The 14,868-nt window shown below is 45.4% G+C and overlaps 1 protein-coding gene across 9 annotated transcripts in view; it reads right to left on the bottom strand.

The window, feature by feature from the left end:
* The window catches only part of PTPN3 (protein tyrosine phosphatase non-receptor type 3), a 119,509-nt gene that overhangs the window by 24,392 nt on the left and 80,249 nt on the right, over positions 1-14,868 (bottom strand). For 8 of the 9 annotated variants that reach the window (XM_080667440.1, XM_080667435.1, XM_080667437.1 and 5 more), the window contains 3 exons: positions 5,978-6,068; positions 5,641-5,702; positions 2,458-2,604 (listed from right to left, as the gene is read on the bottom strand). In XM_080667440.1, the coding sequence (XP_080523566.1) occupies positions 2,458-2,604; positions 5,641-5,702; positions 5,978-6,068 (300 nt within the window). The remainder of the gene's footprint in view (positions 1-2,457; positions 2,605-5,640; positions 5,703-5,977; positions 6,069-14,868) is intronic. The other variant, XM_080667436.1, reaches the window with a different exon arrangement.

Consider the following 14,868-nt stretch of genomic DNA (forward strand, 5'->3'; position numbering starts at 1 on the left):
TAGGGCAAAGTAAATATCCTCTAATCCTGGCAATAATTGTTAAGGTGGCACTCAAACTACTACTGATGCTAACCTTTCTATTATACTTCTTGTGTACCAAGAAAGCTATCTGTTTTAACTCATTCAATTTCCCCACAATCTCACAACATAATTGGTACCCTTACCCCATTCCCACAGAGGTTTTACAGCTTCAAAAGTCACACAGGTAGGTAGAGCTGAGACTTGAATTCAGGACACATGGCCCTACATCTGCCTTCTTGTCCACTACACCACAGAACAGGACGGTAGCAAGTGCTCCAGAAAAACAAACAAACAAAATGTCCCTGTAACGCCCTAGCTGGTTTGGCTCAATAGACAGAGAGTCGGCCTGCGGACTGAAGGGTCCCGGGTTCGATTCTGGCCAAGGGCACATGCCTGGGTTGCGGGTTCGATCCCCAGTAGGGGCTGTGCAGGAGGCAGCTAATCAATGATTCTCATCATTGATCTTTCTCTCTCTTCCTCTCTAAAATCAATAAAATATATTTTTAAAAAATGTCCCTGTAACTTCATTTCCTATTCAAAACAAGATTAGAAGAATCACAAAAATCAAACAAACAAAAACAAAACATAAGCAAAAATTAAAAATATAAAAATACGAGACTTTTAGACAAGGGGATGCCACTGACCTGCTACCTTGTGCTCTCAGCAAAGCCTCAGACAGGCCATCCCTCAGTAGAGAAGAGGGAGAAATGGCAGGGGCTGGGGGCAGAGCTGGGAGAATTAATAACTGCTCCCCAAAGAGTGCCCTCAATGCCTCTGACATGCAGGCTTCTACAGCCTCTTAAAGACCTTCACATTTTTAAAAACAGTGACTTATGTGAAGAGAAGAGATTTTGATGAAAACTGTGACAAGCAGCTGAGAGTGACAGCCAACACAAAGAATGAGAAGAGCCCCAAGGAGCACTGTGAAGGCCAGATCTGATGGCTGAGTCCTACCAGCAATGATGCTGTTGACGATGATCACACACACACACACACACACACACACACACACACACACACACACACACACACACCAATGCCTTAACATTTGTTGGACATGTGCAACATGTAGTTTTCTAAGCTTCTTGTACATATTGTCTCCGTCTTCATCAACCCTCCAAGGGGAGCACCATTATCATCTCCATTTCCTACAGGGACAGCTGAGGCTCAGAGCGGTTAGACACTTGCTCAAGAGGAACCCTTTTTGGACCCAGACTGTGTGGCTCCAGAGCCTCTCCAGCGTGCTGTACGTAGGTTTCAAGGGCTTGAGACAAAGACCAGACAATGTCCACTGACCACACGCTTGGTGGGAGCTCAACGTGTCACCTTTTGCAAATTGAAGATGACTTTCAGACACCTGAAAGAGCACCACATAGAAGAACGGGTGACTCACTCTGCGTGTTCAGGTGGGAAAAGCAGGTGGGGTAACGGTTCAAAGCAACATGGATTTCAGCTCCGTGTGAGGAGGAACTTTCAAAATATCAGAGCTAAACACCCACAGATGGACCCTGGAGGGTCTTGGCAGAGGTGGGGAGCGCTCTGCCTGGGACACCACACGTATAAGCCATTTGCGATCTATGGGGCTCTATCAATCAGCAGCAATCCTTCTTTTGCTGTTTCAGGTGAGAGGGTAGGCTGGTCTCCTCAAACATACTACCCATCCCAATCCTGTGTACTGACTTCCAGCGTGGACCAATTTGGCATTCTGAACTCTGTAGCGAGGAAAGGCCTGGGAGGAAGTGGCACAGATCCATTCAAAGCAGGTGGCTCAACATTTTTAGATTTGATTTTGGAATGTGCTTCTGAATAAACGTTTCATAATGAAGCTGTCCAGATGTAGGCACAAGTTCCAGCATTCACGATACAGTATCCCTTGCATGCTGATTTCTGTTACATAATTAGAGATCTGTTCCCGTGGAAAACGTACGCCCTGCTAAGCACAGTACGGCGTCCATCACTCTCTGAATTAAGCCCTTCTTACCTGCTTTTGCAAGGGGTTTTGCTGCCACACAAGCAGAGGCTGGTAGAGGTTGTCATTTCTCCTACATTGTACCTCCACTGTGAACCTGGCACTCACACTGCTCTTCTGAGGACCAGCACTTGTCCTGGGAGGGTGAGGCCAGTGCAGGGGTTCTGGGCAGGTGAGGTGAAGCAAGGGGTAGGGCCTCTGGCTTGTAATAATGGATCCGAGCCAAGAGTGGGAGGGGCTGTCCTGTCATCCTTTAGCTTGGGGGCCAGGGTGTGGGCAGCAGGAGGGCTGAGCTTGCCATCATTAGAGAAGTCCATCAGTAGCTCCTTACAGAAGCTTTGTGAGTCATGTAGGGGCTGCTAGACTCATTTAAGGCCACATTTAAGACCCTTTTCAGCTCTGAGATTCATGTTCCACAGAACACAGCGTGACATGCACACATCTGAATTGGAAATCAAGCCACTTACCCGCCCTCGCTCTGTGAGAGTCGTCAACATGACGATGAGTGATAACTTCTGATCCCAGACGACTTGCCAAAACTGTGCACAGGTATGTGGCAGGGGTCCCTGAGCGGCAATGTACTTGTTCACAAGGTTAGCAGCAGGAATTTCCATCTGGCAAGAGAGTGTTAAGGCATTAGAATCTGTTACTGACACAGGGCAGACAGGAAACTGGATCTTAAACTCTTCTAGTTGACAACTGACATCACACCAGAATAATGTCTCTATCAACTTATGGCCACTAAGAAAAAATTTCAAAAAGCTATTTTTAAAATTCCTTGAAAGGTATTTGACAAAGGTGCTAGCATTAGATATTTAAGACACAACTGTGATACTTGGTAGGCGATCATTAGAAATGTACCCACAAGATGGTGGGAGAGTTTAAATGACCTTCACTGCTGTTTTGTAAATATAATCAATATTGGGCATCTGTATTTTCAGGGACACCTATCAATCCTCAATTTTTTTAGATTGATGGTTGCCAGGTGGGAGGGAGGTTGGGTGAAAAAGGCAAAGGGATTGAGAAGTACAGACTGGCATTACAGAATCGTCATAGGGATGTACAGTACAGCACAGGGAACATAGTCAATAATACTGTAATAACTATATATGGTGCCCGGTGGGTATTGGAAATATTGGGAGGGGGGACACTTTGTAAAGTACATGATTATGTAACCACTGTGCTATACACCTGACACTAATACAAAATAATATTGAATGTAAAAAAAATAAATAAATAAAACTAAAGTCCTTAAAAAAAAAATCCTCATTTTTTTCTTTACGCACAGCTTTCTATCAGAATCTATTTACTTTTCTTTGAAGCATAAACTATACAGGCTTATAACCACCATCTACTGTTGCATGAGCTTTCTGCACGGCTGCCCATGCTTGTGTCATGAAGTTGATCAATCTACCCCCTACCCCCAGCTTTAATGAGGTCTAATTGACAAATAAAAAGTGTATCTATTTAAGATGTACAATATGATGGTTTGATATCCATATGCATTGTGAAATGATTACCACAATCAAGTTAGTGAACACACTCATCCACCACCTCGCAGCCCCCACTGGAGTTGGTTAATGTTAAACTCTGACATGTTTTCAGCTCTCCTAGTGTCTTCCCAGCCTGCTCTGCTTTTACTTCTGCCCTGCTGAATGGAATTCTTTCTACGAAAGAACTCAGAATCTGCTGAGCTTTGCAGCAGTACTGAGATTCACACATTCTTGGATGGGAAGGTAAACGGATGCACTTAATGCATGGTTTCATTGGTGCTTGGGTTAATGGCTTCCTCAACCCTGGTGTCAGTATCCCCCTGCCCTCCAGTAACTCAAGGAGATTGGACTGTGTGGTGTTATTGCCCCACCACTGTTTCTTTGTTTTTAAATTGAATTATTGGGGTGACATTGGTTAATGAAATTATAAAGTTTTCAGGTGTACAATTCTATAATTATTCATCTGCATATTGTGTGTTCATGACCCCAAATCAAGTTGTCCCCACCATTTCTGATGCTCTGCTTTTAAGACACGAGGAATGTTACAGTGAGGGTCAATGAATCAATGAATCCCATGGATGTTTTGGAATGGAATCATTGACCAGACCACCCCCTCCTTTTTTTTTTTAGGAAAGCTCTTGATAGTTTTGCTATTAAGTTGAGACCTTAACTTGAGAAATCATCTGTTCATTTGTACTCGGAGTTGGCAAACTATGGCTTGAGGGCCAAATGTGACCTCCGCTTTGCAAGCTAAGAGCAGTATTTTATATTTTTACATTAGAGACTCGGTGCACAAAATTCGTGCACGGGAGCAGGGGCGGTTGGTCCCTCAGCCCAGCCTGTGCCCTCTCACAATCTGGGAGCCCTTGGGGGATATCCGACTGCCACGGAGGTGGGAGAGGCTCCTGCCACTGCCACTGTGCTCGCCAGCCATGAGCCTGGCTTCTGGCTAAGCGGCGCTCCCCCTGTGGGACCACACTGTCCACCAGGGGGCAGCTCCTGTGTTGAGCGTCTGCCCCCTGGTGGTCAGTGCGTATCATAGCGACTGGTCGTTCCGCTGTTCAGTCGATTTGCATATTAGCCTTTTATTATATAGGACTAGAGGCCCATTGTACGAAGATTCGTGCAATAGGCCTTCCATCCCCTGGCTGCTGGCACCAGTTTTCCTCCGGCACCCAGGACCCAGGCCTTCGCTCTGGCCGCTGCCTTCCATCTTCACTCTGGCCGGAGCCTTCAGTCTTCGCTCCAGCTGGAGCGCCACTCCTGTAGCCCCCTCTGCCCCCTGCCCTCCTCCTCCTCATTGCAGGCGTCCCACCCCGCCCAGCTGCTCCATGCCTGCATGCGTGCTGCCCAGAGGCCTGGAGTGGCTGGGGGGCGGGGCCGCCACCATCCTTGTCAGATTAATTTGCATACTCACTCCTGATTGGCTGGTGGGTGTCGTGAAGTGATGGTCAATTTGCATGTTTCTCTTTTATTAGTGTAGATGGTTGCAGTTTAAATGGTTCTGTAAGTACCTAAGTAATATCCTCAATTTTGCCTCTTGACTTGCAAAGGCCAAAATATTAACTCTCTGGCCCTTGACAGAAAAGGTGTGCTGACCCTTGGTTTAGATGAAGAAACAGACATTCAGAGAGGTTAACTAAGTTGCCCAAGATGTATTTTCAGAGTAAAATGACTGCTTTTCTCACAACATGTGAAATCTTTTACCTTTTCTTTTTGGGTTATATGCACAGAGATGGTTTTATTTTTATTTTAGATGACAGTATATACAGTAATAACAGGGGGAAAACACCAAAAGTTACTATCATAGCACTGGTAAAAAAAACAAAACCAACTACAACAAAACAAACCCAAACCCAAAACACCTAGATGCCTGCAGCTGAGGACAGAAGGCATGTGGACCCTGGAGTCAGAGACACAGAATCTAAGTTTTGGTCTGACCTTCTGTTAGCCTTGTGACTTTCAAATTATTTAATCTCTCTGAACCTTAGTTTCCTCCTCTGAAAAATGAGACTGTTCTGCCTTCCCTCGGGGCTGTTGTGTTGAAATAAGGGAGTGAATAGGAAACCACTTCCTCAAATACAAAGCCCCACCGGAACCATGATCATGCTCCTGACAGCGATTAATGTGTTCTTATTACCCAGTTTCCTAACTTACGTTCACGTGACTCGCATTAATATAATCTTCGTTTCCCTGCAGTAATACTCGGGTGGTGTCATCTGTGGGGGGAAGAAAAGACATTTACCGATTATTCCCAGCCTTATTTTGATCTTACCAAGTACACAAGGGTTCAGTTCCCAGTCCCATCTGCAGCCCTCGCTGCATTAGCATAAACACTATTCCCCAACTGTTCCCAGTCTGAGATGGCTGCAATAAAGACGGTGGTGTTTACAGACACACTGAAAGTCGGTCCAGAATACCCGACAATCTGTTTTAGAAAGGGAAACGTTATCTCAGTGTGTGGGGGGAGGAGGCGATCGTGCCAGAAACTCACAAGGCAACACGTCTTTGTATCGGTTTTTGTCCAAATTTTGAGGCAGCTTTGCAAAGGTGATGGCCAACCCAGGTTTCTTTCTGTAGAGTTGCTATATAAGAGAAGTAAAAAGCCATTGTAAAAAAAAACAGCTATCAAAGGAGTGTGAAAACATACTTGAACAGTAAAAGTTTATCATTCATGGTGCCAAAATCTTACCATTTAAAAGTGGTTGTGTGTTACTTCTTAAAAGAAAAATGTTCCCAATAAGAAATTCTATGCTCCCGTAAGAAGTATTCTTTGATTTTTAAAAAAACATAAATGAGGATCTTTGTTGGGGGGCGGGGGAGAGAAGGGGGACGCGGAAAAAGTCATATCTGTTTGAGTCACAGAAAATGATCACAGTAAGTAAAACCTTTATGACAATTAATTGACAAATGACAAGAGCAGGTAGAGGAAAAAAATTCTGGCTTAAAATGAAAGAAAAATCATTTACATTTCCCTCCAATTCAGTGGAATAAACCATATGTTTTGCTTAAAAACAAGAACATTTCATTCATCATTCCACAAGTCTATTTCCATAGTAAAAACACTTATTGCCTCAAGAAAACCAAAACATTTATTCCCACACACAGTAAACTTCATATGAAGAGGTATTCCCTTGTGCATGTAATCACCAGCAAAAAAATCAATTGACACAGTCTTTGCATATCTACAAGCATGCATTAGACACCTTTGCACAGCACCTGAAGTGATTTTGACGACAGCTCTGTGAGAGGTATTAACAGTATCCTTCGTTTGCAAGCGAAGAGGCAGAGATTAAATGCTTAGATCATGTACCACACACTGAACTCAGATCTGACTTCAGTGCTTGAGTTTTCTTTTTTCCTTGAAACCATTTTATTGAGGTCTGATTGACATGTTAAAAGCGGTCCATATTTACTCTATACAACGCAGTGAGTTCGGGGATAAGTACGCAAGAGTGAACTGCCACCATTAAGGCCAAGGATAGTCCCTCCCCTCCAGAAGTTTCCTCCTGCACCCCTTCCCCCTCGGCTTTCTTTTCTACACAACTGTTTCTCCCTTTGAACCTGAAAGTGAAACATTATTCACCAGTGGTTTTTATTAACTTTATGGGAATTTTAAAACTACACAGTTTTTCAATGTTGGATCTTTTTTTTGTTTGTTTTTTTGCAGAAAATTTGGGAAATTCAGACTCGTATAAAAAAGAAATTACCAGTAATTTGATAACCCTGAGACAACCCTTTTCATATATGTTCTCCAGTTTAGATTTTTATGTGCATGTGTACACAAATATACATATGCATATATGTAAACACATAACACATAGGTTTTGAAAAACAAAAAACTGAGATTGAATTATATGCTATCATGTTCCATACTGTGTTCTAGGGAAGTGGTCGGCAAACTGCGGCTCTTGAACTGCGGTTTGCAGCACTGTTGACTAATGAGTTTGCCAACCACTGGGATAGGGGCTTAATCACAAGGAACAACAACAGCCTGTAATTATTGGAATAGAGAGTGTAGGTCAGTGGTCGGCAAACTCATTAGTCAACAGAGTGGCAAACTGCGGCTCGCGAGCCACATGTGGCTCGAGAGCCGCAGTTTGCCGATCACTGTTCTAGGGGACCAAGTGTTTTGAAAGAAGCAAAACTCCTTAGGAAAAGTTTCAGGGTCAAATAAATTTGGGAAATACTACAAGCCATCTTCTGTTCCATGATTCTCCAAGAAGACAGGCCCTGTAGTGCGTAAGCTTGTCCTATCTAATAAAAGTGTAATATGCAAATTGACCATACCTCTGCTACACCCACAAGCCATGCCCACCAGCCAATCAGGAGTGAGTGTGCAAATTAACCCAACCAAGATGGCTGCGGCCATGGAGTGAGCAGGAGGCTTGAGTTTCCCCGGCAATGGAGAAAGCCAAGCTTTCCGCACACCCTGGCCGGCCCTGAACTCCACTCAAGGCTACAAAGTTTCAATTATAGAAGATAAATAAATCTCAACAAAAATGGCTATGGCCACGGAGCGAGCATGAGGCTTGGCTCTGCTCAAGGCTACAAAGTTTCAATTATAGAAGGTAAATAAATCCCAGATACCAGGGCCTCTGCTTGGGTCACCAGGGGGCGTGGCCAGCCTACAAACCACCATAGGCCCCTCGCCCAGGCCACCCCACGCCCCAAGGGAACCCCCACCCTGATCCAGGACACCCTTCAGGGCAAACCAGCTGGCCCCCACCTGTGCAACAGGCCTCTATCCTATCTAATAAAAGAGTAATATGCAAATTGACCATCACTCTAAGACACAAGATGGCTGCCCCCATGTGGTCAAAGATGGCTGCCTCATGTGGACACAAGATGGCCACCACAAGATGGCCAGCAGGGGAGGGCAGTTGGGGGGCACCAGGCCTGCAGGGGAGGGCAGTTAGGGGCAAACAGGCTGGCAGGGGAGCAGTTAGGCATCAATCAGGCTGGCAGGGGAGTGGTTAGGGGGTGATCAGGCTGGCAGGCACAAGCAGTTAGGGGCAATCAGGAAGGCAGGCAGGCGAGCGGTTGGGAGCCAGCAGTCCTGGATTGTGAGAGGGATGTCCGACGGCCTGTTTAGGATCAGGCCTAAACAGTCAGTTGGACATCCCTCGAGTGGTCCCAGATTGGAGAGGGTGCAGGCTGGGCTGAGGGACACGCCCCCCCCCCAGGTACATGAATTTCATGCACCAGGCCTCTAGTTTAATTATGATTAGCTAAGCATTTCTCAAACTAATTTGGCCATGGAGAATTTCACATCTCACAACAAGTGTTCCAGGAAATACAACCATAATTTTGAAGCCTTTTTTTCCCCTACTTATTACACAGTGTCTAGTTTTCTGTGTTGTTAAATATTCTAAGTATTCTCTATACACATGATTTATACTGTCTCAATATCTATAGTTTCTCATAATTTTTTTCAACTTTTACTCTACTTTTTGACTAGACTGTTTTTAATTTTTTACTCTTATAAATTTTCAGGAACAGAATGACTGCATCAAAGCATATTTTGAAGGACTTTGATACATATAATCATGCTGCCTGCCCTCAGGGGTGCATGAGAATGCTTCGTTCAACAAATTGTGGCTGATATCATCAGCTAGAATGTGTCTGCAATTTGAATAGGGAGGCTGAATGTTATTTCGCCCCTTATGTTTCTGCAAATTTTATTTGTTGGTTTTTCTCTTATTAGCTCTCTCTCTCTCTCTTTTTTTAAATTAAACAAGTTGTACAGAAATCACCAGGAGAGAATTAGCATAGAGGTTTTGGGTAACGACAATTGTGTCTTATCTTATACATTTACTAAATGTTTAGAATTCCAATCTCTCCCCACGCTCAGCTACTGATCGCCTTTATAATTTTAGTTCATAATAATCAGCCATTGGGCAACTTCTTAAGTATCTGCAAACTGTAATGGACTCTCTGAGCTCATTCTAGAAATAAATTCATGGTTTATTGGTGGTTTTGTTTTGTTTCTGAAAGGAGAATATCTGAATCAGTTAGATTCCCCTAAACTGCACAGAAGTGAAATCTAATTAAGCAAATATAATCAGTAAACCTAACCTGGAGGTAAAAAGAATTTCTTTTCAAATAACAAAAATGTAAATGTAATCAACTCGAGATGGTCTAGCAGAAAAGCAAAGATCTAGCAAAAGGCTTTAATTATAGTAAGTATATAAGTATCTCAGCAGTTTAATGATCTTTTGATGAGATTATAGAATACTAAAAATAAAAAATAAAGTACTATAGTAGTGCTAAAAATATTTTACATGTGCACACCCCGGGACAGTAGAAATGCATGGTACAGTCATACCACAAAATTATATGCAAGTAATAAAAAAATTATAGACTAAAAGCACACATTTGGAAGGATCACCATTTCTCTATTTTTAAGTGAAAAATGCAAATTACAGAATCTACACTAAGAGAAACATGCAAACTGACCGTTCCTCCGCTACACCCACCAGCCAATCAGGAGTGAGTATGTAAATTAACCCAACAAAGATGGAGGTGGCCACAGAGCTGGAGCGAGCAGGAGGCTTGGGTTGCCCCCGGTGACAGAGGAAGCCAAGCTTCCTGCCTGCCCTGGCCTCCGCTCAAGGAGGGGCTGGAAAAAAAAAAAAAGGAGGGGCTGGGAGCCTGGGTCACTTGGGGGTGTGGCCAGCCTGAAAACGGCCCTCAGCCCCTCACCCAGGCGGGCCACACCCCCATGGGGTGAGGGTCCCCACTGGGGGGCTTGGCCAGCCTGCAAACAGCCATCAGGCCCTCACCCAGGCTGGCCACGCCCCCCCAGCGGGGACCCTCACCACATGGGGGCGTGGACGGCCTGCAAACCACCACAGGCCCCTCACCCAGGCTGCCCCACGCCCCAAGAGAACCCCCACCCTGATCCAGGACACCCTTCAGGGCAAACCAGCCGGCCCCCACCCGTGCACCAGGCTGCTATCTACACTAGTAAAAGGGTAATATGCTAATTAGACTGGGAGATCTTCCAGGAGACTTTCCGGATGTTCTTCTGGACAAAGCCATGGTGGCGGGGCCGAAGTAGAGGTGGTTAGCAGCCAAGAGGGGAGGGCAGTTGTGGGTGATCAGGCCAGTGGAGGGGGCATTGGAGGTGATCAGGCTGGTGGGGGGGCAGTTGGGGGTGAGCAGGCCAGCAGGGGGGTAGGTGGGGGCAAGCAGACCAGTGGGGAGGGAGGTGGGTGCGAGCAGGCCAGCAGGGGGAGCAGTCTGGGGCAAGCAGGCTGGCAGGGGGGACAGTTGAGGGTGATCAGGCTGGCATGGGGGGGCAAGCAGGCCGTCGGTGGGGGACAGTTGGGGGCGAGCAGGCCGCCAGGCAGAGTGGTTAGGGGCAATCAGGCAGGCAGAAAGGTGAGTGGTTAGGAGCCAGCAGTCCTGGATTGCGAGAGGGATGTCTGACTGCCGGTTTAGGCCCGATCCCTATAAACTGGCAGTAGGACATCCTTCGAGGGGTCCCAGATTGGAGAAGGTGCAGGCCGGGCTGAGGGAAACCCCTTCATGTGCACAAATTTCGTGCACCGGGCCACTAGTGATATATACAACAGTGACCCCATAGTGGCATATAGTATGTGTGTGAGTGTACTTATGTACATATGTGTGTAAAAATTATATTTGCATGAGCATTGGAACAAATATGGATGGATACTCACCAAATTATTTGTAAATTATAACAAAGAGAAAGAAGCTAAAGGGGATGGGGGTTAGGAGACTGTTAATTTTACTGTGGCTATTTCTGAATTACTTGAATTATTACAAGGGAAGGGCTCATGTTGGAGTTGGGTGAAGGAATGGGTCCTACCTGGCGATGGTGAGTTTTGACAATGGATTAGACTTTTAACAGATTCTAACCCTAGATCTCTTTCAGTGTGACACTGGGCAAGTCCCTTCGCCCCTGAGCCTCATTTTCTCCATCTATAAAGGAGAGACCCTAATCATTCTGGCCATATCTACTTCACAGAACTGTTGTACAGACAATGGAGTATATAAAGCACCTTCGGCAGATTCCAATGTGCTATAGAAATGCTAATTATTAAGTTTGATTTTGTTACAGCTGGGACCAAATGCTTTCTGGAACACATTTGTAATTGTTTATCGAAAGCCACGGGAAGGACAGGGGAATTCCCTTCACAGAAATATGCTTCAAAGAGAGCTGTGCTGAAACCAGCTCATCACCATGGGAGGGATTTGGCCATGGCCCATCTACTGCAGGGCAGGCCCTTTATGTGGTGGAGTGGGTGGGGTGGGCACCTGCTAGGTCCCAGCCATAGCTTCCTGCCCTGGTTCAGGGCACAGCCCCCGTCGCCCACCTGCTGATAGCACTGGACGAGAATATGGAGAGCCAGAAATGCCAGGACTGTGGAGTCAGAGAGACCTGGGGTCCAACTCTAAGGTGACGTGACCACTTTTTGGGTGAACATCGGGCATGTTCTTTAGACTCTTGGAGCCTCTATCTTATATAATAAAAGGGTAATATGCAAATTGACCAAACTGTGGAACGACTGGTCGCTATGACGCGCACTGACCACCAGGGGGCAGACACTCAATGCAGGAGCTGTCCCCTGGTGGTCAGTGCGCTCCCACAGGGGGAGTGCAGCTCAGCCAGAAGCCGGGCTCACGGCTGGCGAGCGCAGTGGCGGTGGCAGGAGTCTCTCCCGCCTTCGCAGTGCTAAGGATGTCCGACTGATGGTTTAGGCCCGCTCCCCGCAGCAGGCCTAAACAGTCAGTCAGTCATCCCCCCACCCCCCGGGCTCCTGGACTGCAAGAGGGCACAGACCAGGCTGAGGGATCCGCGCCCACCCCCCCCCCCCCCGAGCGCACAAATTTCATGCACCCAGTCTTTAGTTTATAAGTAATGATAGTTGTTACTTTTTATTGCGCTCTTACCATGTGCCAGACAACGCATTAAGTATTTATCTCATCTAACCCTTAAAACTAACCCATGAGACACCCAATTGGGGAAGTAGAGGTCACAGAGATTAAGGGACATGCCAAGATTATGTAGGAAGAACCAGGATTTAAAGTCTGCTTGGCTCCATGTGGCTAGATAGCTTCTCAGATCTTTTCTAGCTCTAATTTGTACTAATCTAATAATAACTCACATGTAAATGCATTCTGTTGTTCGCAAAGATTAGACAGTTGATAAGAGAGCAAGCTCTTGAACTAGCCTGCCTGGGTTCCAGTCGGCTGTGGGATAACCTCCCCCAGACTCTGATCCTTCATCAATACAATGGGCTGCTGTGAGAATTCTGTGGGATGATGCATGTAACGTCCTCGGCACATAGTAAGTGCTCATTAAAGGTTTCCCTGTCTTAGTTTCTGGTTTGATCTAGCTTCCTTTAAAATTCTTCTCTAGCAGCTGTGCGGATCCTCTTTTCCCCATCTGTAATAGTGGTCGTTAAATTATGTTTCACAGTCTAGGGTCCCTTGGGACAAAATGGGGAGATGGAGGCAGGGCTCCATGTACCCCACCGGCTGCATCACAGAGCTGCTCTGCTGTTATCTGTTTTGTATTCTGGAATTCTGCAAATGTTATTTAAAAAGAGGGTTTCCCTACTTCATTTCTAGGAAATACATAAACTAAATGAAGGAAATGGAAATGTGAAACTAAAATTAAAAACCTAAAATTTCTATGTTGTCTATTTCTTATGCTCTAGTCTAACTATAGGCTCTAAAGGTAAGACTTGGGATGGGCAGCAGTGAGACAATGGTTCTGGTACAATCTTTACCCCACCCCCTTCCCCTATCACCCCCTGGATCCGCATGGACATCAAAACCTCCGGGTGATCTGGTTAAGAGTATCAACACCTAGGCCCATCCCAGCATGGCTGATCCAGGAGCTGTGGCTGGGCCCAGTGTAACAAGCTCTTTGGGTAATATCCATACAGATGTTCAGAGTGTCATCCTTTGAGAAACACTACTCAAAAACACGGGGGACAGGTGGGTACTTCTCTCCAAAGCATTTTTAAACTGTTAATGATGTTCAGTGAATGTTGGTTAAGAAAAACCTTATGTGGGATTCCCATACATAAAACATACAAGTGGAGCCCCCTGAGTGGAGTGGATTCTCCCGAGCACAGGTTAAGACCAACCTTCGTCTTCTTCCTCATTGAGAGCCCACAGCGCCTCCTTGTGGACAGTGTGATAAAAGACAAATGGTTCCCTCTGGGCTGAAGGACCTCCATCACCTTGGAGACATCTCCAAGGAGTTCTTGCTGCAGTTCTCAGCCCAGGTATCCCTGTTTCCCTTTGCTACCTGACACCTAGGAGCTTAGTCTGCATTTAGCTTGGGACATTCCTGGCATATTCTAACCCCCTCCACACTTAATCCCATCCATCCTCTATTAATACGACATCTCACGCCAGAGGGCCTCCAGTAACCCCCTCGCCTCCCGTCTCTACAGAACACACATTCTGTGCAATGACATCTTGCCCTAGATTGGTCTTTAGCTGTTTCTGGGATTCATGAGACATCCATGCAAATATACCAAAATTAGACTGTAAACTTCTTGGGGCCAGAAACCCACCTTCTCCCTCCTTCATGTGCTCCTGATTCAGTATTTGAAACATGGCAACACCGAATATACACCCCCTGAATGAACGAGTGACTGCACAGTGCCTTTCACATCTCCAACACCCAAAAAGGAATACAACGAATACACTCTGTGTCTGGCTTTTAAGTTCTTGTTTCAACGCTTTTGGAGAATGTTTAAAAATATGCAGTTTTAGTGTTTAGAAGGTACATTTCAATTCTGAGGTTTTTTGCAATGCAAGGCCAGGAAACACAACCTCTGCATTTTCTTCTTTTAAAATCCTAAGCCTACACAGCCTCCTGCAGGCCAGTGGGAGGAAGACTTTCTCTCTCTGTAGATATTCAATCTACGTCTATCCAATTCTACCCACGTAATTATATTATTCCTACCCTTCAATCCTGATCTCATTTCCACAAGATACAAACTTACTTTTTGTCTATATTATCTGCCATGACTGTTAAAAGTTCCCTATTGTGTTTTTTTTTTTTTTTGGCGGGGGGGGGGGGGCGGGGTGAGATCAATTATTTTCACTTTTCACCTGTGGGTTTTTACTTTCTACTGTTGTTTAACACACATTGCTCTAATAATGTATTCTATTTACATCCTATTCCTTACACCATAAACCTCTTCTCACTCAAGACTCTATGCCTTATGTTCCTTTATGTTCCATAGCCAGAATCCTTCTGCTTTCCTGAATCAATGTGCAGTCACATACATTTGACAAGCTGACTAGTTTTCCTTCTGTGACTCTCTTTTATACAAATAAACAAGGAATTGCTGAATTCTGCTTTCAAATTCAACCTGAGACTGTCCTTTTGTA

This window comes from Plecotus auritus (genome assembly GCF_963455305.1).
Source record: "Plecotus auritus genome assembly, chromosome: 5".
Taxonomy (NCBI): Eukaryota; Metazoa; Chordata; class Mammalia; order Chiroptera; family Vespertilionidae; genus Plecotus; species Plecotus auritus.